Genomic DNA, 25,100 nt, shown 5'->3' with positions numbered 1-25,100 from the left:
TTTGTTTTCTTGCCCATAAATGTTGTAAGTAGACATGCGTGCGAGTAGCAACATACATACATATATACTTGTACATATGTATGTATACAATTTATGTATATATGTGTACATCCATGTATATCAATTTATATACATGTATGTACATAAGTATATGCACATGCATACTATATGTATATCGGTCGAAAGTAGTTTGCCTATTTACTCGTACTTCCTATCCCCAAAACTCGATGGTACCTCCAACACGTCTATATATGCATACACATATACTCGTATAGTGTATACATATACATACATATATGATCTAGACGCTCCCAAAACTGTTCATCAGCCACATTTGTTTATTAGGCTTGGGCTAAAGTTCAGTTTAGTGTTGCGCTATCTGTATTTGTCAAATATTTTCATGCATCTTGGTGGTCCGACAATTGTTCAAGTTCAAGCTTAATGCGAGGATCATTACTACATTAAAGTTCGTATTTGGATTTAAATTCAAAGTGGTTATTCGTTTTTCTCCCCATTACTTTAGCATTTTCTTCAGGCTCTTACGAATTCCGATATGCAGGCATAAAACATTGCATTGACACTTCAAATAGAGCAAAGACACAGTCGGAATGGCAGGAACAATGCAGCAACCCTTGTTGGTAAGGCTACGCACAATCAGCAAGCCAAGGAACACAGCAGGCTAGAAAAGTTACCGTAGTGTACACAAACATATAGCTGCACCACTCCAATGTGCACTGTGAGTCGGGAGAGAGAAAGAAACAGCGTCTACGTTCTTTGTGACCGGACCAACCAATGGCGCTGAGCCATCAATGAGAGTCGAAAGTGGGTTTGGTTGCAACCAATCAGAGCGGCGCTCGCACATAGTCTGAGGCCCGGTTTGCTCAGTTCGGCACAACCACGGCTGAAAATTAGCCTAGACGTTTTGGACCTGAGAAGCCGAAGTCGGCTATATGCAGCAGACATTCGCATTGTGTCGCGCGCACCAACTGTAACGACTGCGTCGGTACGAGCGGATTGGATTTATCGCTACGCCATCGCCATTGCCATCGTCGATTCCGGTGGTCAGCGTTGAAAGTTTTGATTTAAACGTTCAGAAGCTTTTTGTCATGGCTCTACAAATATGTCGCACATTCCCATAATTGTTAATATTGGGCGCAATTAATAAGTGGATAAGAGGCGAGCCTCCGCGCGTTTTTTCTCAGTGCTTTTTTAATTGAAATGCCAAATGCTTTCAAAAAGTGGTGCGACGCTCGGTAGGATGCCCTGAAAACATCCGAAAAAGAACAAGTGAACTAAAACAAAGGCGGCTGCTCAGTTCTATTTGCGATAGCCCAAAACAAAGGATTTCAATTCAGGCATTACCTACCATCTGTATAAATCGCGAATCGCGCATCGTGAATCGTGAGTCCCTGAGAGTCGTGTGTATCCCAAATGCTGGCCTGGATTTGTTCCCGCGGCGCCGACGCTGCGTGTCATCAGCGTCGCCCGCAGTGAGCCCTTCAATACGAATATACCCGTGAATTTTTTCTGTGAAATCAACTTCATTCCGCTAAAATACGTTCCGCATGTCGCATTCGTGAACTTGGTGCAATCAACTGAATATGTACGACCACATATACTCGTATAAAACATACGCAAATTAATTCCCAAATATGATAAAAGGAATTGGAATCTAACATATATCTAGTACTTCACACAAAAGTGCGCACACATGCCGTTGTCTCAAAGCCAAACATTCGAAACAGCCAACACAATTAGTATTATTCTTATACATACTACTACTATATCGCGAGATTAAACGTAATACGCATATATCTGGACCAAATCAATCGAACCGAGCGCGAATATCCACAAAGTAGAACACAAATCTAACCTAACCGAACCGAACCGAACTGTACGAGCAATACATATCTGCATCTGCACTCAATTTATAAGTACATCATACTATGTTTACTCTACAACCGACTCCGTCGAGCATTGGCGCAGTTGTGCCCCCCTGGTCTGCGGGAACACTCATTGATCGACTGCCAACCTTAGATGATATGACCCACAAGGGTAAGCAAATCCCATTTGATCAAAGCTAACTGCCAGTTCTTGTCCAATAACATTTGTTCGCTGTCATGCTACAGAGAGATCGTTCTGTATCGACTTCTACCAGGTGTATGGATGAGATCGCAATTAAATCAGTTTAGATGTTTATACTAATTTAGAAAGCATATGATTCTTCAGTATACCTACCTATATACAAACTCATCTCTCGTACGAGAGATGCGCGGACTGCATTACGTTTGTTCTGTGTGGGACTGAGGCTGGGATGCCTTTTAAAGATTCCATGCATTCTCAGATCCTATTATTGCTAGGGGAAGTACTTCACTAAACATGAGAGCCTCTTCTACATTCCAATTGTGAAGACATTTTGATATATTGGTAGTATCAGGACAGTGTGTGAGATGGGCACAGTCAGAGCCTCCGTTAAAAAAAAAAAAAACAGGCAAATGAAGTAAACTTCGTGACAGCTGCTTACAGTTGAACGAAAACAAGGTTGTGCCATCAACTGTGAAACTTTTTTGCTTGCTTGACTCTGGCATATAGCTGTCATGTTATTTCAACCAACACAGCTGGTGGAAAATTATGAAGTTTGGGAGAGAAACATGCATGCGTAGTTATAAGCCATATATATACGAATATATGGCATAACCTTCGGTGTGTCGGTGAATGTTATTTCTGTCTTTAAATAACATAACTGCAGCATTTTATGCAAGCCCCAATTATCTAGAAAGTATGTGCTTGTAGAAAGTATTTACCAGACATCCTTGGCTTAGACGTAACCTAAACGAAGCAATCTATCTGCTTCATAAAGAAGCATAGTAATTGCCAATATCAGAGTTATCCATATGAGTTCGATAAGGAGATTATTAGACAGTTTGATTCATGATTGAATTTAATGCCTTCAGTTATATTTTATAGATATTTAAACAGACTAAGTCCCCTAAGTTAGAGATAATCTCCGGTAGATGTGAAACGGGCGATTAGAAATTATTTGAAAATTGTATATACTTGTATTGTATTTTTAAGAATTAGCATGAATGTTAATTGTTGATGTGATTATTTTCCCTTTTTGCTTTGTTCTTTTCTTATAGACAATGTCATTGCCATGAGAAATCTGCCCTGTTTGGGTGTTGCTAGTGGTAGCGGACTAAGCAGTATTGGCGGAAAGGCGGCTGTTGCCGGTGCTGCTAATGCGATGGAAGCCGCGGATGCAACCACAGCTCCACAGCCACATTCAACATCATCGTATTTCACCACTACTTACTACCACTTAACTGATGATGAATGTATGTTCCCACCACCACACCCCCACATGTACATATGTATACTGACGGTGTTTGTGTGGCGCGCACACACCCACACGCACACACACACACACACATACACACTTATTTCAATACTCTTTATGCGTTTCTAAATACTGTTTTCTATATCACGACTTCCGAAAAGCGCTTTGAACGCATTAATAACAGCAGATCCCCCAAACTGCAGTTAGTTCCCCTTTCAAATTCCGTTAGAACCAAAAGGAAAAACAAACACACACAAATGGCCGATATCGGTCCAACTGTTGTCTTTGGCTGACAGTTTTTCTTCAAAATGCTTACAACAACCACAAACATAACGACTGAGTACCCATAACTTATTAGGACTTATGCCGAGAGTTAATAGACCTATAAATATTGGAATTCTAGAGCATATCAGAAGCAGCACTAAGTTGGTATGACACGGAATTTTGAGTAGTTATTTAGCCAGATAAATCCAAATTGAAACTAATTGGCATATTATTGGCGGATTATAAAATATACGAGAATTCTCACATCCAACGAAAGAAGGCTAGCTAAAATTATAAAAACCAGCTCCAAACACACATCTTGTGAGTGTTCTTAAAAGTATAAATTAAAATCAATGCAGAGATATTAAATCATTTGAATTTGTTCTGCTTATGAAAGAGTTAGTTGTGTGCAACATTTTAGAAGAGGCTAGAGAGAAGTTTAAAAATCTTTGCTTTTCATGCAGGCTGTTCTGTATGTAAAGTTAGACTACCATATCAATTATATTGAAGGCTTTTTTATTGCTTTAGTAAGTCGTTGATTAGTGTGTATTAAATAAATAACTACATAAAAATAACTAGTAGAGAAGCTTAAAGAATCTTTATGTGTGCCTCTCATCAGTGGCCTACAGCAAGCTGAATCCTGATTTATGTCGTAGATATGTTCCCGATATAAATACAATATTCATTTCAGAGCAGCATTTTCTTAACTTTAAGAATAATTTCATTTGAGATATGATTAAATGCGTAATGCAAATGGACTGATGGCAAGATTATAAAACACTAGAGTAGTTTTTCTTTACTGATATCTATCTGCACCATCCATTCAAGGGCTTGCGGTTTCTAAAGCATTACTAAAGCATTATATAATTTTGTCAAGATTTAAACGCGTCTCCAATCACATTTCACTTTCTATGACTTACTTGGAAAATGTGTACAAAATATTGCCTGTCTGGTTTGAGTTGTGGATATTTGCATAAATGGAATATTGTTGGCATATTTTCCAATAGTCTGTGATCATTTGGCGTATTGTTTTAAAAAGAACGTTACAAAAACTAAATTCCAGATGCCATTCGCTAACACCGGAACAGCATCATTAGTATTTTCATTTTGGAATTATATGGAATGTAAATGGATAAGTCTAATGTCTGTCCATGTTGAAGACATTGTGCTCTTTTATATTTGTGCATAGACTGCAAAAATTATAATAACAATGTCCCGACGGTGCCAACTAGGAATGAAGAGAACAAAAGCGGAGCAAAAAATGTTGGACTTAGTGTACTTCTTGTACTCGTACATTTAATTGAATTATACAAATTACGTGTCAAAATAGAGAAAGAAGAGCGATGTACTTAGCGTCCTGAGCATATAATTGAGGCATTCCCCTAAATCGCTTGACGGGGTTGAAGTCGGCGTTTGCTTGTTCTTGTTGCTTTTGTTGCTTTTGTTGCTGTTTGGTGTTAATGTGTTGTTGCAGAAAATCATGAAAATGACGTGAAATATTCGGGCATTTGGTGTGAAAATTGCAAAAACGTTGGTCTTCATTGATTTTTCTATTGACGGGCATTGTTCGGAGCATGACTGGCGCGCACACCGCTACACACAAGCTGCCAATTATTGCACCACAATGCTAAGAGCTGATCATCATTCCCAACAATAGCTGGCCAGCTACACCAAGAACAACAGCAAGAACAAGAACGAGAACGAGATTGAATGCCTGACCCAGACAGAATGAGAAATAGAGGTAGCGATTCAAGGAGGCGACGGCGGCGATCCGACTTAGACGCGCGCGCTCCTTTTCAGGGTCCTTTTACAAAATTCTATAGCATTCGGAGCAGAATTGTTGGCGATATGGCAAAGGAGCTGGTGCTCCTCTAGTGGCACGACCGAACGAAGACCGACGGGCGTGGCACACCCGCTGTGCTGTTAAGTACTTTCAGTTATGTCCTTGCCATTGTTTGTTTTCAATCAATACAATCATTTTCCACCTTTAATGATCTTCAAGAGTGTTTCGTTTCGGGCGAGCGTCCGACCGTCCGACCGTCCCATCGTCCCACCGTCCAATCGTCCATTTTCGTGTCATGTCGCTACAAATAAAAACAATTATCGATGTTGAAAGCCAAAGTCGAACACAAAACAAACAAAAGCGACAGCAGTTTGTTCTGCGCATGTCGAACTGAGTTTGGCGCACTCGCACTCGCATTCAGGGTCTCACACACATCACAAATCACACATCACACAAATGAGCCTCTTTGGCGGCTACCGAAGTACCAACACCAACACAGACCCTGTCCCAGTCCCAGTCCCCGTTCCAGTCGATGTGCACTCGTCCATTGTACCCCTCTGCCGTATGATCCATTGTGTCTCGTGTCCCCTATTCCCTGTCGATGACGGTCCAGTCCGTTCTGGCTGTACACAATTGTTTGCCAAACTGATTTGTGTTGTAATTACATTGTTAATCCCATTCGCAAGATCTTTCCACCTATTGTCTCTGTTAGCACTTTGGTAGCTCGTCGCATTTTTCATTCGGCCGTGAATGGACAGACACCGACACCGACCCCGACACGGACAACTCAATAAAGTAAAACACACCCGCCAAATATGAATGCACACATTCGAGTATATGTGAATAAAAAATACATAAATATATATGTACATACATATATGTATCTGTGTATGTAGGGATACTAATTTCAATCTTCTCAGAAATAACCTTCAAGAACTGCAGCAAATGTTTACAGATTTACAATTGCTGTAGAGAATAGACAACTACCTACGACGTACAAAAAGAAAAAAAAAAGAAAAAGATAAAAGAAAAACGAATCAATAACCGCATAATTTTGTAACATTTCCATCAACAATCGTAGAGGGACATCCTCACTTTTAATCAGCATAACCGGCAGCCTCTAATTCGCAATGTCCGTGCGTCTGTCTGTCTGTCTGTCCGGAATGAAATGCATGCGGCATACAGATTCGTTCGAACTTAGGCTTAGGTGGCTCATCCGAAAATATAGAGCGAGACCTGAAAGGATTAGGTTGAGAGGCACGTAGAATCGGGTCACAAGTGGTGTCGAAACTTCAACTCCATGGTCCATTGACTACGAGGCTATGCTTCGTTTGTCACCGAAGCTTGTTACTCTTATCGCTTTTAAATGCATCCCTCATTGAAACGGCTGACCAATTGCCCCCATGGATTAGTGTTTCTAAGAGCGAACCCTCCTCATACACACACACACACACACACATACGTACATACATACATACATACAGATACCCATCCACATCGTACTCAGCATCTCTAGGGCAAGTGACAGTGGAGGAGGCATTGGCATCTAACTGCTGCTTCGGTGGTTTAAGTAAAGAATTAAATTGATACGCAGATTTTCTTTCAATAAATTCTAGGAAATTCGTTTGAAATGTATGCTTGATTGGCATTCCAAGCGCGACCTTTTTCAAAGCCCTTTTTTGACCTTTGTTTTTTGTGTTCATCTTCTTGAAGACGAAAAAGAAGAAGAAGACGAACTGCTTGTGCCGCATTTACAGGCCTACAACTCTCTATGTATGTATGTAGGTGTGTATGTTTGTAGCTTGTGAAGGGAAGGCTATACCCAAAAACTATATACACATACGCACAGATACAGATATTCGAGATATTGAGATGTTGCCGAAGTTGCGAGTCAAGCGAACAGATTAATGTTGACGTTTTTAAAGCGTGCCAAAACAAATTTTCTGCCTCATTGAAAGTGTGTCCAGTATGCGACTTTGAATGGCGCATCCCGCAATTGAATTGCTAAGAAGGGGGGAATTCGGACAGAGACCCAGACCCAGACTCGGACTTGGACTCGAACTCGAACCCTCGCTGCCTAGCTAAAGCACATGCTATGAAGCATACGAAGATTATTGCAAATGCTGTCATCTACAAGTAGTAAGGCACAAGAGTCGTAAACAAGTTGGCGTTTGAAAAGCTGGTTAGTGCAGAACGGATCAGATCGGAACGGAACGGAAGGGAACATTATTTGTAAATATATTGCTGGCATTACGGCCAGTTGGGCTCAATGAAAGCGTCGCTCCTTTCATCATGATTATGCACGCCTTCGCGCTCAGAAATATTTAGCTCCTCACATACTATACATACTCGTACATTATACTAAACATATACTTGTATATCTTTTGCAAATATTCGCCACACACCTATTTATATAAAAGACTATATTTTCGAATGTAAATATTGCAGGTCACAGTGGGGTTAATCAGTTGGGCGGCGTTTTTGTCGGAGGAAGACCGCTTCCAGACTCCACTCGTCAAAAAATTGTTGAGCTTGCTCACTCCGGAGCTCGGCCATGTGATATTTCCCGGATTCTTCAAGTCTCAAATGGATGTGTTAGCAAAATTTTAGGCAGGTGAGTACGTAGCCAAAAAAAAAAAGACCCCACATCCCTTTTTCCCTTTTAAGTGACGTGTAATTCATTAATTGGTAACTATAAATATATATATGTATGTATATATGCACTTATGTATATTTATTGCCAAGTGGCTGCAAGCGCTACCCATCATCCTTTATGAAGTGCTCTAAAGCCATATTAGGCTAATATGTTTATGAACCATAATAATTCATTCCTTCGAAGAGACATTCGTACATATGTCCATTGGATTTTCATCCTGCTGGGCAGCTAATCGAACTTGCAAGATTTGCGGACAACCACCCGAAGGGTGTTTATTGTTGTGTGCATATTTCAACACCTCTCGAATCGGGGTGTAATTAGTAAGCTTTTGTTCCCCCTCGTAGCCCAAATGAACCCAAAACTTGTATGGAAGCATACAATTGTGAATTTCATCCTCAGAATTCTTAATAAACCGAAACTCTTCTGATAATTTAATTTAATTTAATTAAAGGCTCGTAATCCGGAAAAGAACGACAAAATATCAAATATTGAAAGATGTGGCATTAAAATCAGTATTTGTCACAAATAATAGTAGCTTCGAAAAGACAGGGATTGCTTCTTTTATTTTATGTAGTTAAGACCATATTTTCAGCATTCTTGAAGAAGATATGGTATTATATCCCGTTTTATTTTTCTCTTCAAGGATAATTCGCGCCCATTTTAGTGCAGTTCTGTGTCTATGTATTAGCTATACAATTTTTAAAAGTGTAATATTTCGAAAGGTGTGATTATTAATGCATCGGATTATTTGCAGATATTATGAAACTGGAAGTATTCGACCGCGTGCCATTGGAGGTTCGAAGCCGCGAGTTGCGACCGCCGAAGTCGTTAGCAAAATTTCGCAATATAAACGGGAATGTCCCAGCATTTTCGCCTGGGAAATACGTGATAGACTGTTGCAGGAGAATGTGTGCACCAATGACAACATTCCGAGTGTAAGTCTCCATTTCATTATTGCATAACTATAAAATAAGTTCAAATACTCCAACATGTATTTGTTTTATATGTACAAGTAGTACTAATATTATTTCTATCAGCATCAATTTGGCAGTTGTATAATAACAATTCGGTATCTAATTTATGTCAACAATAGTCAATTTTCTATTCAAGCTATTAATTGCATAAACAAAGGCATTCCATTGAAACTGAAAATGAGAAAATATTGACTTATTGAAAATAGCACTTCGATCAGTTCTATAATTGTGTACTGGAGTTCAAAAATAGTTTGATACGAAATTGATGTCCAAATCCTTTTTGGTATTTAAAGTGTCGCTGTCAGAAATAATATTCTGCAGCTGTAATCCGCGACATGAATTATTTTAGCCGTAATACCGCAAGCCATGAATCGTAAGATTCATCATTCTATATAGAAGATATAATTTATTTTGCATATTTTTTTGCAAGACTATAGATTCTTGAACATTTCTATAAAGCGCAGTGCAGAAAAGAAAATTGTTTGCATATACTTGTACATTGAATATAATGCTGATGCTTTCCATAGGAAATCAAGATTTTAGAGCTTAAAAGCCCTTGGTTTGTGGTTTTGATGAAATACGTTTCTTCTTAAAATCCTTGGCTTATCTTAAATTGCTTATGAAAATTAAAAAGTAGCGCGAATTTAATTAAAACAAGCAAATATATTTTGGCTGAGTTTTCAAACTTCTGATATATTCAGATTGTGATATGTCTATTTTATACCAGATCTACTCAAATTATGAAAAATAATAAAGCAACAAATTTAAATACCATCTTTAGAGAGTAAACATGAGCATTTATCGTGGTTCTTTGAATGTCTCTTCAATAAATTATTATTATAAATTATTAATAGAAGTTCATTTCCATGTTCATTAATGTAACTGATGCTACATTACATTTTTAAGTATTTTCTGAGAAGAGTTTTAATGTGTAAGATGGAAATCCTATAGGACTAAAAACTTAAAAAGAAATTGAAATTAAAAAGAGAATAAACCATTGAGTACATAGTCTTAAAGAAAGTATTTTTAGGGCAGACCGATCTAATTTAGAAAACTAATAGGCAGATAGGATTTGCGGCGGCATTAGTTAGCTTTGCAGATAGTTTGTGCAAGATTCAATAATCGCAGGTTTTAAGGATAATTCGGCTTTGAATTTAGGACACAATTATATCTAAACTTAAACAGAGGATATTTTAATTGCCAGAAAATGTTTTTTTGTTGGCATCTTTAAGCTGTAATCTGCACAAACTGAACCCCAAAACTCAAATTTTTCTGATATTCGTATATTGATGAATGGCATTAAAGAGCAGCGCCCCATTTAAATCATTCTGTGGCTCTATTAAAGGTATTTACCCTTAGGAAAATGTTATTTCAAGGCTTTTTTTTATGAGTTCTTCCTTCAAATTTCCAATACACACAAAGACGCGCGTACACACACACACACATATTTATTTGTTCCAATATATTAAGCATTATGTGCCATTTTTGGTCATTTGAATTTCTTTTGTGCTTTTGACGCCATTTTCTTTTTCTTGCTTCTAGTTAGCATTACGATTTTTTTTATTGTTTATTAAGTATGCCAGGCAAAAAGAAAGAAAGAAAGGACGAAGGAAGAAAAAAAAGGAAAAATGAATTGTGACAGCGATGCTGATGGCTTGCGTTGTGCACTTCCCATTGACAGTTGTGTGGAAAATGTGATCATTCAAATGGAAGGGAAAATCTTTTATGCACATTAAACGAAAAAAGGGAAATCACTGCAGGAAAAGTATGAAAAAAATACAATATTAAATAAATACAGCACGAGCACGCCACCACAAAGCGTTAAGCGTTGAAATTCACGCGCAAGGGGAAATCACGTTTTGCGGGGGAAAAACGGACGATTGGCCGGGGCAAAATCGCTGAGGGGTGAAAGCGTTGGCAGTTAGAGAAATTTGTTGTAGCAAACGGCGTCGTTGTTGTCGCCACAGCCACTACCGTTGCCACTGCCACTGCCATTGCCATCGCCGCCATAGTCATCTCGCACAGACAATTTATCCCCTGAATTCTATAGAGATCCAGGACATTAAACGGTCAGCGCACGGCCGACTTCTGCTCCGACTCCGACTCCGACTTCGAATCCGATTCCGACTACAAGTCCGAGTGGAAGCGTGAAGCAATGGAATGCGTGCTTCAAAAAAATAGAAGAAAAAATTATAAAAATGTGATGAAAGCACCTCAAAGACAACACCTCTCTATCCCTGTTGCGTCTTCAAAGTCAAATGCAAGTGCTGATATGTTGCTGATATGCTTCTATACTCGTATCAGAGTGTTTAAGGAAACATTACAAAAAAAAAAAAATAAAAAATAAAAACGCACACACGTTCGCACAACCCTAGGCAGTCTTCATACAAACATGAGTAGGTTGCAACCCTGTCGGGGATATTTTACATTATGTACAGTCGCTTTCGAGTATATATTTATGTATGCACATATTCGTACCTATATACTTGTACATACAAACATGTATTAATGTATGTATGTAGAGGTATAGCGCTTTCGGTGCCAGGCGCTCATTTTTAAAATAAGTTTTTATATGAGCGTTCATTCATTCGGTCGTTGGTTCGTTCTTCCCTCGAAAGGACATTTCTGCCTAATTTTTCCACTCAACTGCACTTTTCCCTGTTGTTCTCATTCGCTCATTTATATGTTTGCTCGTTTGTTCTTTCTTTTGCTTTTGCTTTTGAATCCATTTCAAAAGCGTTGTCATGCGCAGGCACAGCCTTAAAATAATAATAGAAAAAAAACGCAACATGCGAATTCTGCGTCAGCTGCTGCTCCTGTCGCCGCTCCTGCTGCCGCACAAACACACACACACACACATTTACAAAAAGGTGAAGCTTTTTTTGTTTGCCCTTTACACCCTATCCCTTAGCCAAAATTACAAATTTCCTTGCCACACACACACACACACACTCATCTATATTTATTTGTAATAGGTGTGACAATATTCTGGGCATCGAGGGGCGTCTTTGTCTATTGGTTGCCATCGGCACGGTCCAATCTGGCAAAAAGGGCAGTATTTCAGCATCCAAAAGACTGACGGCTTGCCATAGAAGTTGGGGTCTAACGAGACAAATCTCAAGTGACCCCCATGCAGATGCTTTAAAAAGCTGCCAATGGGCTAACAATTGAGCACTTTTATTTGAAATGAGTTTTGCATTTTCCAATCCACTTTACCTGTCAGTGACTTGTCTTAACCATTAACAGTCAGTGTAATAATTCTCATAAGTATCTAGAACATACGTATTAACTTTATTTTTAAAAACTAACCCGCAGATATAGTCTTTAAATTGCATATGAGTCATAGCTGTTTAGAAAGGGTTAGCCTTTTTAGCCAATATTTTGACGACATACTTGTACATGAAAATCATGAATCTCGCTAAATCAGCTAAATTGTATTATTGGAATTAAGACAGAAGTGTTGGGATATTGTAATTTTATTTGACAGTAAGAACGCTTTAAAAAATAGCCATTTATCTTTTATTTATTTATCAGCTGACCAGCAATAAGCAAAGTCTTTAAATATAAAACCAGTTAATTTGACAGCCAGAACTGGGAGCAATCAGTTGTACGAGTATCTTTGCACGCCCTTTGACGATTTAATTTCAGGTTATTTATTTTCAAGTAGTTTGACGGTTTGTTGAACATAATTAGGTGTTCATGTTTGAATCGCGGGCAACAGATTTATTTGGCTGGGCGCTTAATTGATGTCATCACATTCAGCAATTAGGAAGTTAAAAGGCGAAACCTTAGTATTTCCTAGAAAGTCGTTAGAGCCAACAAAAGGGTGAAACATTTAGAGGTTCCCTTTTCATAAGCAAGCAGTTCGTTAACTGGGAAGTAATTATAGTAATTTAAAGTTGAAATCAAATAAATCTTTGATATCATATATTCAATGAAAAAATGTCACATAGGAAGAACAATGAAAAGAAAAACATCAACAATGTTGCCAAAATGACAAAAAGACGCCACAATCCTTGGCTCTTTCTTCTCCCTCTGTGTGCTTAAAGAAATGGTTTTGACAGTACCCCTTATAAAAAAATCAAGCGATAAATTAGCTCTTGATCTATATACTATATACTAAGCCAATATACGAAATGTTTGCGACGATAAAAAATATAACTGGCCTGAGAATAGTGTTTAGTAAACGTAATGAAAATACCATTTTTTTTTGAGAATACAACTATATATTTAACTCATCAGTGCATAGTTTAAATTAGAATGCAAATAGAGCTAAAATTGCTCTAATATTTTGGAAATACCAATGCTTACAGCTTGCGTTATGGATAACCAAAAGAACAAAATATTATAGACATTTCAAATAAATTCTAAATTACCCAAAGTTTTACACTAGTCAGTCCCATAAATCACAACCGGTTCCTAATGAGTTTCTAGCAGCCTGCTGATAAGAAGCTCCTTTTCCGAAATAGTTGTTAGTATTTGTGTTGGTCTTCTTTGTTATCGAAATGATGAAGACCAAGATAAGCGCTATATAGTGATGTATAATGGAAGTTTTTATTACACAGAGAATATCTAATCACTTCAATTAAAAAGCAGTGCGAATGTAAATGAAGTTGGTAATATTCTAGTAATAATAGTCGAATTTACCCTCTAATAACTCACAATATTGAATTCATTTCCTTTTCTGTCCACTAGGTTTCCTCCATTAATCGAGTTTTACGAAACTTGGCCGCACAAAAGGAGCAGCAACAGCAAAGTTCGAACAGCGCCGGACCGAGTGGTAGCTCCAATAATACGACCAGTGCAAATAGCATAAGTTCAGCCACACCGAACTCAACGGGCCCTGCAGGTGCAGGGGGCTCGAGTCTAACTAGCGATCTAATCCAGACCTCAACACCGCTGAACTCGTCCGATAGTGGCGGTGCGAGCAACTCGGGAGAGGGCAGCGAACAGGAGTCCGTGTATGAGAAACTACGGCTGCTGAACACGCAACACGCCACTCTAGACACTGCAATACCCACATCAGCACCCCCATCCAGCCATGCGCATCACATTACAACGGTCCCACATCACTTCAGTCCACACTCGAGTCACTCACATCACAATCATCACCAGCAACACCAACAGAGTTGGCCTTCGCGGCATTATTCGTCCAGCACTTGGTATGCGGCCCCTTTGGGCGGAAGTGAGATTCCGCCAGTTCCTGCTGTCATTTCGGTGGCCTATGGAAGCGGCGATGGAGCCGCCTCCCAGTCGTTAAGTCCACCGAGCGATCTTACCAACATAGGCGGTGGAGCAGGCAGCGGCACCAGCGCTCATTTGAATAATTGTCCGATGAGTAGCGATGACATTATGCTAAAGAAAGGTAAGTCCAACCTAAGAATGACATAACAATTGTTACATTTGGAAAACCCAACAATTCTCAATATCCAATACAATATAATGAGGCGAATCAATATAGTCGTGTCCGTCCGTATAAACAACGATAACTTTTGAATCATAACAGCTGGGGATATTTGGGGCACATTTTGAGGGACTCATTGCTTTGGACAGTCATAGGAATGATCGATCGATAAACCACTCTTAGTATGCAAAACTCTTTTGTGCATTATAATATCGTAATGTGAGTTTTTCATAACAACAATAATAAAGCTAATATTTTGGTTGGAAGACGGCGACGGAGTAAAGGGTTTTCAACGGTTGGCCTAGCACTACTTAGGCGTTATACACGTTTTGTTTATAATATTTTTTATCTGAAAAAGAGAATTTCCTAATTTCCTTTTAAGTTAAATTTGTTTAATATAGCAGTCAGATTTTAAATTTGCTCTTAGTGCATTTCTCAATATAAAATGATTTTGTTCACTTCAGGGAAAGAGCAAAATTTTGTTCTTATTCGAAATGTTATATTTGGAAGGAGAGATGGTTGCCCCTTTTATTTAAGTTAGTTGTATGATCAGCTTAGAATCATTGATGTATTAGAATTATCATTAAAATCAAATAACTATTTTAAAGGAAATAAAATTTCATTTAATTAAACATTAATTAAAGCTTTTAAGCTACCAGAAATATTTTGTGATTCCCTTGCCCTGTTAGTTGAAAATTATTTGAAATTGTCCAATCAATAATAAGCTGCTTACTCTGCAGTTAATATCCTGGCTATGAATAAACATCATTCGAAACTGATTTACAAAATAAATAAAGATTATTGAAACATCTAGGGCTATCAAAAAAACAAAGGTAAAATAATAATAATTTAAATCTGTCCACATCCAAAAACATAAACAAAATGCAATTTTTAATGTATTCAAAATTACTTCTAAAAGTTAGTGGAATCATTAGAACCAACCGATATTGAAAGCAGGCACATGGTCCATTCTTATATCGATAAAAATATTCTATTATGAAAATTTCGTTTGTTACTCACAAAACTTGAGAATTAAAACCTATCCACATCTAAAACGTATATTGTGCTGTTTATATATTTAAGCTTTCCGCTAATCTTAGGATATCCATATCCTTAGAAAATTGACAGCTCTCCGCATAAGGTTTTTGTTTCTGCTGCCTTTTTAGCATTTGTTTAATGTGATGAACTATTTTCAAGCTAAGCCGAGAAGCATTTTTTGAATCGAATGAGCCTTCGCTTCAGCCTATTCCTCTTTCTCATCTAAGTGCAATATGTGTGCCAACGACGTTTTATAGTCTGTACAAAGAAATTGATTTAAATTTGCATGAAAAATCTGAGTCGTGGTTTTATTTCAACCCAAATACGCACGATTGACCTGGAATAGCATAGGAACAGGCGCAGGACATCATGCACAAGTACGAGTATTTGTATGAATCGGCATATAAACCTGTACACTTGTGTGTGTTGAATTTTTTGGTTTATTGTACGAGTATTGTCTTTATTGGGGACCGAGTTGTCTGCAACATCGCGACTTTTTCGTGCGTGCGTAAATGTTCCAAGCACGTGACCGTGCTCTGCTTGATTACCAGACTCAGACACGGCCTCAGACTATTGGGGAAAGCAAGGGGCAAAACAAAATAGAGATTGGAAACGTGCAGACCACTCCGCTGTAGATCGGATATCGGAATATAGGAATCATCGCAAGCTCTTGCCAAGCACGTCAACATTAAATGTCATGCTTGGCATTAGGAAGTTCATATTGATTTGAGTTTCCCCAATGCGAGTACGAGTACGAGTACGAGAGTACAACAAACAAGAGGCTCAACTAACCGCCACTTCTCACACACACACACACATATATAAATATATATATATATATGTATAAGTAATATATATACGAGTTTGTACATGGGTATATATTTGGGATGATAATTCACAGAACATTTATATATACACGAGTATCTTGTCTTGTTTGCGTGTTTGTGTGCCAAAACAGTTTCTAAATTAGTTTAACCACATGAGCACAAAGTTCTAAAAACAAAATCTGTGCGTGAAGAGCAACTGTGTGGTGTGTGAGGTGCCTGCCTCAACTGTGGATGGCAGCATGCGTCAGAATTGTAACTGTAACTTCCTTGTGGCCCCTGCCCGCCGCCGCCGCCGCCCCCTCCACTGCATAATCCTTAGCCCCCAGGCAACCGCTACCGCTACCGTTACCGTACTTGACAGGTTTACCCTTAACCGTAGTTGCTTTAATGCGATTTACAGACTCATTTTACAGGCGATGACACTTCATTAAACGGCAAACCGTGGGGGTGGCGACCACCACAGACAGGGGTGGGATAACAGTTGCTGTTGTTGTTGTTTTTGTTGCTGCGTCGCGTTGCCGCACTGGGATGCTGGGATGCTGCTGTTGGTGCCGTTGGTGATGGTGATGGTGATGGGGTGCATAAATATGAAGCACAAAATACATATTTATAAAATCGTATCTGAAAACCTCACGCTACAATTCTCGCCTTATCAAGTTTGTCTCTAATGTATTTAACTGTGTGAGAGTGTCACTCATTCGCCGATGTCTGTGCCGATACCGTCATCTGGTTTTTAGTTTGTTGTTTCTGTTGCTGTTGTCATTGCTGTCCTCGTCCTCGTCGTCATCGTCATCGTTGTTGTTGTTTTTGGTTGTTACTGTTGTTGTTGTTGTTGTTGTTGATGTCTCCCCACCGGTGTTGTTGCCTGTCAGCACATTGCAACTCTCTAGGCAAGTGACGTGTGCTCTGGACCCGAGGCAAGTCTCAGCTATCAGCATCTATTTGCTCTGTCATATCCACTATCTTTCAGCGCCAATTACACACACACACACACACACACACACACACATTTTACACACATAGCCATATTGCCGTACAACCACGGTTGTGGACTTAGCGCTGGCCATATTAAAAATGACAGACTGAAATGTTGCGGCCAGCGGTTCCTTTGATGTTGTTGCTATTGTCGCTGTTGTTGTTGTTGTTGTTGCTGTTTTTGTTGCTGCGGTTTGAAATAGGACAGGTCGGTCGCTTGTCCGCCGCCCTGCATACAATTTTTCGAGCCCTGCCAATACGTGTTTGATACTTTCCCATAAATGCGATCTGATACATACATACATACATACATACATCCGAGTACATGCCTATACACATACACATACATACGAGTATATCGTACATCGGACACTACCTGGAATTGTTTCGTCGGGCTAATTTAGAATAACAGCTGAAAAAACTTGCTCCACAAACTTAGGTCGTGCACATACATATTCTCAATTTACACTCATAAGCCTCCACAAGGCAACAATTCTGCAAGAGGAATGAAATGTGACCCAGACGATAAAAAAAAAACAAAACAAAACAAAAACACAAACCAAAAAAATGATCTTGGCGCCTTTGGAATCGAACTTTTAATCCTCAATTCATTTTAGTTTCATTTATGGCTTGTTTATAGTACTTCATTCTTCATAATAATATCTCTAGGACAGGAGCTAGGGGAGTAGATTTCCATTTAACAACATTTGCGGTCATACAGGCAGATAATCTGCACACAAATTGACCTAATTTTATAAGTATTATGAAGCGTCCATTCAAAAAATGTTGTGCTTGTTTAGAGTAGATTGTTGTTGTGTAAATTTTTTAAAAGTTTTAATGACTCCGGGACTCTGGGCGGAAGTTCCAGCATAGCTAGAAGCCTTATTTAATGACTTCTGAGACCACTTGAACCTGAACTGAAAAATGCTTGGATAGACCTAAAAAACAGCCTATATAATAGAAAGACATCGTAATGGCCCATCTATTATGACTAAAAACAAAATTTAAAGGCAATATTAGAGTCTAAAAAACAGACAAGCAGAAAATACAATTTTAGCACTGGCTCTTGATTTATGTTTCATCTTTTTCTTGATTACCCAAATCTCTTTTCGACAAGTGGTTAGTGTAGTGTCATAATTCCACCAATTGGTCTTCGAATCAACTGTGGAGTGGCGTCTAAATATATTCAAAATCATGTTAAATATTGAAGATTAGATATTAGATAAGTCTAATATTGAAGATATTATCTTCATATACGATGAGCAATCGATGGTAATTCGATTGTTTGCATTCATAGCCGAATACTAAATTCTGTTGCCAATAAATTAAGAATGATTTTTGTCAAGACAATATATGGTAAGACAACTGCTATATAATGTATACCTTTGCCCCAACAGATTTCATCTTTAAAATTGTAATGTGCTGTACGTCAGAGCCCATAAATGTTGCCAGATCCTGTCGAATTTTCTCTGAGTACCCACACATACATACATACCTATCTAGTACACATCTGTCTATATTTATGCCTAAAACAACATTAACCTATATCTGAGATCAACAAAAATAGAAAGCTCTTCAAATACATGGGTGCTTACAAGTACTCGTATATTGTATTTTCAACAGACAGGGTCTAACAGCACACAAATGACGCCCAAATGCGAAATGGATATATATACTTACATACATATGTATGTGTATTTATATGTTTATGTATTTGGGGAACTGGTATTTGCAATAAATCGATTCGAGCCCTTTTATCATCATTATTTTCGCTTTTCGCTTTTCATTTTCATTTCAATAATTTTTCTTAAGCAAAACAACACATTTCAAAACATAAAGCACGAAAATGGCTCAACTATAAATAGAGATTCAAATGAGTAATAGCATCAAGGAAATCTCATTCAGCAACCGACCAACCAACATACATACACACATACATACTCGTATATAAATCCATATACATAGTACCTAAGTATATATACATAGTATATGTATGTATATACTTATGTAGGTGTCTTTTTGACAGTGGCAAGTTTGTTGGCAAATAGGCAAACTTCCAATAATAATACGTATGCTCATACGTATAATACGTATACTTATGTTCATAAAGGTACGAGTATGTGCTAAGGTGGTTGCAATATACTATAGGGGTATACTTAGTCAGATGACTAATATATTGACGTTATACTATATGTAGTACTTAGTATTGTAAAATGAAATACTTTGAGTGAATGTCATAATTGTAAATCGAAATATTCTACAGACACGAGCACGACCACGACCGCGACCATGCCTTAAACGATTCGATTTCAAAAATAGTTTTCAAAATGATGACAGCTGTGTCAGGACTTTTAAAAAATCGACGATATAATTCCAATAATTTACAAAAGAAACCTGAAGATACTTTATTATAATATAATAGAAAAAACTGGAGTTCAAGGCTTTTAAGTGAATGTTTCATTTATTTCCTGAACTGTTTTATTAGATAAACACTTTATTTTGCCTTTTCCCACATTTTTGTCATTTCGCATTTCGCTGAAACTGGTCGAAGTTTGTGGATTATTGAAGCGAACTAAATAGTAACGACTTCTCGCTGTTGTGGAAATTGGGAAGTCGACGCGGCGTCGGCTGGTTAAAAATGAATTATTCTATACATACCCCATGTCCCAAACTTACACACACACACACACACACAAACATACACAGAGGTATACATGTATGTATGTATGTATGTACATTCCCTTATCATAAGTTTACACTCGAATGCGCGTTAACGAGTGTCGTACAGTAGGGAGTACGTTCATCCATGTATTTGTATAGTATATACATACATATATGTATATATATCCATGTACACGTACGAGTATGTGTTGCGGAATCGGTCTCGAATGTATAAAAACCTGGACACAAATATGTACATACATACATACATATGTATGTATATTTATGTGCATAGTACCACATACATGGCCATTTGTGTATTTATGTATGTATTCCTGACAAAGGGAAAACATTCAATTATTAAACGCGTCAATGTATTTTCGGCAAATCTGTACAACTATCGATATTACTTTTCATGGAAAAGTCACTTTAGTGTCTTGTAACGTGTTGATGTAGTTCCCTACAGTAGCAAAATGATGACAAATTATTGTACGGCATTAAATTGAAGAGATTTTGAGCTAACGAGACGAATCGTCAGGCAATTTAGGGCGGACAGACAGACAGACAGACAGACAGTCGGACGACTATAAGAGAGAGCATCAGAGCATAGAGCCACCACTAACAATAAGCCAAAGCGTGAAATTTCTTTACAAAGTGTGCAATTGATACGCAGGATCTGCGCCGCATCCTTCGGCGTTTGTTCCCTCTTTGTGAAAGTACCGCCGGCTATTTGGCATCGCTTGGTGCTGTTTCGCACTTCATGACTCGTTTCAAGTGCCTGACACTCAATACAATGAGGCTGTACTTCTTGTATGATTTGCACGCTCTCTTGACTGCCATCCATCACTTGAGACATTTTGTGGGTACTTTTAAACGACTTAATTCTGCCTTGTAGGTTTTTGATTGTTACCTCAATATACTTGACTCCGTGGCTTATTAAAATCCTTTTTAGCCTCTTTCCTGATCTCTTTTTTTCTCTTTGTTTGATCAGCAAATTCTATGCATTTTTTTATAGCTGTTCTGTAAAGTATTTTGGAAAACTTTATGTTAAGCTGAGATATTTGCGATATTTTTTGCCCAAAACATGCAAGTTAAGAATAAAATAAGACGTTATTGCAGGAAACTTTATCTGAATAGGGGGAAAAGTACGATATTGTGTAAACGAGGCCTTAGAAACGTTCTCCTGAAGTGTTTTTCAAACATAAAATTGAGTCGAGCTACTGCTGCTTTTTTCTATTAAATACAAATTAAAGAAAAAAAAGTTCAAATATTCCATAGAATAGAAAGTTTTTGAAACTTTTTAAAAGCTTCTACATAAAATGCTTATCAAAGCTACAATCCAAATAAACCATAAGAATTAAACAAATACATTCGAAATAACCAACACGGATATTTTATAGCTGAACTTCGTGAATATTAGTGTTGATTTTCCGTTTAAATTTGACAAAAACAAATCTGATATTTTCGTTAATGAACTAATATGCTTAAGTTGAATACTTTTTATTTTAATTAAGATCATATAAAACATTGATGAATAGTAACAGTCCCAAGCTTCAAAAAAAGGCAAGCACACTCCTCTAATGAAACATAAACGGCTCTGAATTAGCTAACATATCCTTAATATTTATTATGCAGCAATACTGGCAAATTTATGCTCAAGGTCTTCACAAAAAAGAACAAAAAATGGTAGTTTGACTACAAAATAAGGCGAAAAGGATAATGTTGTTGCATACGATAATGTTTTGGTTTTAATATTCTTACTTGCACCTTAGCTACAAGTATGCCGGTAACTTAAGACCCAGAAGAGCTAAATACATGCATACATACATATACTTTATTTTGCGCAAAATGTCGCAGCAGAAAGTATTAAATGACAACAACGATTTGCATAAGCCATTAAAGCCAATTTTTGTGTTTCTTTTTTCCTCCAGAACTTGATGGCCATCAGTCGGACGAAACGGGTTCTGGCGAAGGAGACAACTCGAACGGCGGCGTCTCTAATATAGGGGCAAGCGAAGACGATCAAGCGCGTCTCATACTAAAAAGAAAGTTGCAACGCAACCGAACATCCTTCACAAACGACCAGATTGATAGTCTTGAGAAAGGTGAATACATATTTTCTCTTCTCAAATGATTTGAGTGATTTGACTTGAGAGCATTACTTTTATTAATTTCTTTATAGAATTTGAGCGCACCCACTATCCTGATGTGTTTGCCCGCGAACGCCTGGCGGGTAAGATTGGTTTGCCGGAAGCGAGAATACAGGTTTGGTTCTCGAATCGACGTGCCAAATGGCGTCGGGAGGAAAAATTGCGGAACCAGCGACGAACACCAAATTCCACGGGGCCAACATCGTCCTCGACATCGGGTGCAACCTCCTTGACGGACAGCCCCAATAGCCTGAGTGGTTGCTCCTCGCTCTTGGTCAGCTCCACAGGCAGTAAGTATTAGAGAAATCGAGAGTTCGTTCTTCGAAACGCACTCTCCACAAGTTGAAATATGAATGGAACTTTCGGCGAACAGTTAGGCCCAGTGCGGATAAAAAAAATAGATAGATCCTCTTCTAGCTCTTATCCAGTTAATTCAGTTTATTTAGAGTTGTCCATCAAAGCGATTCTGATTTTTGTTCTCTTGTGGGGGGTGCATCTGTAGTGCAGGATGTATGTGAAGAAGAAGAAGCAGACAACTGAAATCGGCCAATTCTATGTGAAAAGTGTGTCTACAAAGATGAAATTAAATTTCCTCACCAGCTAACTAATCACAGCCCGCGAGCTCTTTAACTCTCCACCCGTCGATTTCTCAAGATGTTAAAATGCTAGCAGAAGATTATAATTTTGAATATGCCAGCCCTCCAGTTGACCCCTGACTGTGTTTTTGTATAAACAACCCCCGAATCTGGCCAGACTTCTATGCCTTTTGAAAATATACATACTTGTATAATATGTATAATGCCTTTTCTGATTTTAAATTATCAAAATTGCCGCGTGCACTTTTCTAGATTCGCTCACAGGCATGGCTTCGCCGAATCCAATGCCAAGCAGTGCACAGGCACAAGCGGCAGCAGCGGCGGCGGCTGCGGCAGCGGCAGGCGCTGGTCTGGAGCCCCTCGATGTGCACCACACATCGACGGCGGGCACACATATACGCTCAGGACCTAGTAGCAATGGGGGCAGCCGAAACAATGAAGATGTGAACAATGCATGCTCCCCCGGGCTGGGGATTAGCGGCCAGCATCATCAGCATGTTAGTCATGCGCTTAGTGGTTCCATCGTTCCTCCGATTTCGCCTCGTCTCAACTTTAATAACGGCTTCAGCAGCTCGATGAGCGCGATGTACTCGAACATGCATCATCCGAGCATGTCGATGGGCGACAGCTATGGGTGAGCTTCATATCTTACTTCCTATAGGTCTATAAGTTTTGCTTACAATGAAAGTTTTAGGTCGGTCACATCAATACCAACGTTCTCGCATCCAACGGTGGGCGCATTGGCACCACCCTCGCCAATATCACAGCAGCGAGATCTGACGCCACCTTCGTCACTCTATCCTTGCCACATGTCACTGCGTGCACCACCAATCGCACCACATCACATAGTGGGCGTTGGTGGGGTTTCCAACGAGAGTCCCGGTGGCTCGGTTAACATCAGCAACTCGCATACTTCAAATATAGGCAGCAATAATGGAACCGGATATGATGTGCTATCAGCGTACGGTTTGCCACCCCCACCGCCGCCACCATCGGCGAATCCCTCCTCCCATCACGTCATGGAGCCTCGTCAGTCGTCCTGCAGCCCCAATCAGGCTGGTCCGGTGCATGGAGTGACCAGCGGCTTCGGATCCGAGAGCATTTCACCCGCTTCCGTTCCATCATACGCACACATGAGCTACAACTATGCGGCAGCCAACAATGTGGCTCCATCTGGTAGTAACACCATGCCTGGTATTAGTTCGCACGGTGCTTCGGGCAAACAACAGTTTTTTGCATCTTGCTTCTACTCGCCCTGGGTTTAAGCGTCACAAATACTCGTATATATGTATGGCTTATACATAAAGTAATCGTTTAAGTATTTTTTTTTGTCTAGTTGAGATAGTAATTCGGTAACCCCGTAAAATAGATGTAAGACAATTTTTTTTCCGTGTTACTGGGTACTCAAAACTCAGAACAAGATCCTTAGTCGAATTAAGACATAACAAAAATATTTTTTTTTTTTTTTTTGTAAACGAGATACAAACTCAGAAAAACACCCGTAATCGAATTTACATATCTCTAAATTATTTAAAGCATTGATGCAAAGACGGAGGTTGTAGAAAATATATATATCCGCCCAAGGATTGCTCTAGTAAGCAAGCTTACTTGGTGTGATTAAAAACTGTATTTTCGACATGTTGTTTTCTTTCGAGGTTTTTTCAGAGAGTTTGGTTCCGTAATTATTATAACAGACGCCGCTGAGCGAATACGCCGATAGAGAAATGGCGTTATAAAATTCATCTCGGCTCGGTCTTGAAATAGAAATAGAAAATTTCATTGAGTTGAAATCAGTCGAAAGAAACTCGAAGTGATGCCAAAAAATTGAATGAAAATACAATCTAAATAAATCGTACTTACATAAAACTTATGATCTTGAGTCAAGTATAAGTAGCAGCGAAGCAACAAACCACTTTCTTGGCTGTTCTCAAGCTCTGTGAAATATTTGTTGTATCTTAAGTTGTTCTACACAGGTACGTGAAATGTATGTAGAAGGAGGTTAGGCAGACCCCATGATCAGCATGACGAGATGATTCGATAGAGACATGTCCGTCTGTCCACCCGTGTGCACCCCAAACCCAAACTTGGAATGTAGATAAAGTTTATTATAAGCCTTATGTATATAGCCTCAATATTTTATATGGCTGCCACAGCACGGATCGGTGTAACTTTGTTGTTTATTCCGATATCGTAACAAAAATTAGTATTTGATTTGATTCGTACAAAAAAGTTAATTTTAGTTGCATAAGTAAAGCGCGGAAATGAATGGGTACAGAGTATTCAAAAGATATATGCATTTGTTTTTACTTGTATGTCATATACATAGTATGTGCCAAATTTGAAATTGATTTACTTCGTTGGCCATCATGGGAGAAATAAAAATGTTGAGCAAAAAAGAGAATTAATTATAATTAAAACAGTCCATAGAGTTCATA

The 25,100-nt window shown here is 38.6% G+C and overlaps 1 protein-coding gene across 1 annotated transcript; it reads left to right on the top strand.

Moving 5' to 3' along the window:
* The first annotated feature begins 1,297 nt into the window (after window positions 1-1,297).
* On the top strand, window positions 1,298-23,930 carry LOC115627974 (paired box protein Pax-6). The gene is made up of 9 exons (XM_030523869.1): window positions 1,298-2,055; window positions 3,141-3,335; window positions 7,833-7,998; window positions 8,795-8,975; window positions 13,710-14,379; window positions 21,851-22,024; window positions 22,102-22,359; window positions 22,918-23,299; window positions 23,360-23,930. The coding sequence occupies exons 1-9, from the start codon at window positions 1,947-1,949 to the stop codon at window positions 23,928-23,930; spliced, it is 2,706 nt and encodes a 901-aa protein (XP_030379729.1). The 5' UTR covers window positions 1,298-1,946.
* The last annotated feature ends 1,170 nt before the right edge of the window (window positions 23,931-25,100 follow it).

The sequence above is a fragment of the Scaptodrosophila lebanonensis genome, unplaced genomic scaffold (genome assembly GCF_003285725.1).
Source record: "Scaptodrosophila lebanonensis strain 11010-0011.00,11010-0021.00 unplaced genomic scaffold, SlebRS2 tig00000098-arrow-pilon, whole genome shotgun sequence".
Taxonomy (NCBI): Eukaryota; Metazoa; Arthropoda; class Insecta; order Diptera; family Drosophilidae; genus Scaptodrosophila; species Scaptodrosophila lebanonensis.
This window is presented reverse-complemented; position numbering and strand designations above follow the sequence as displayed.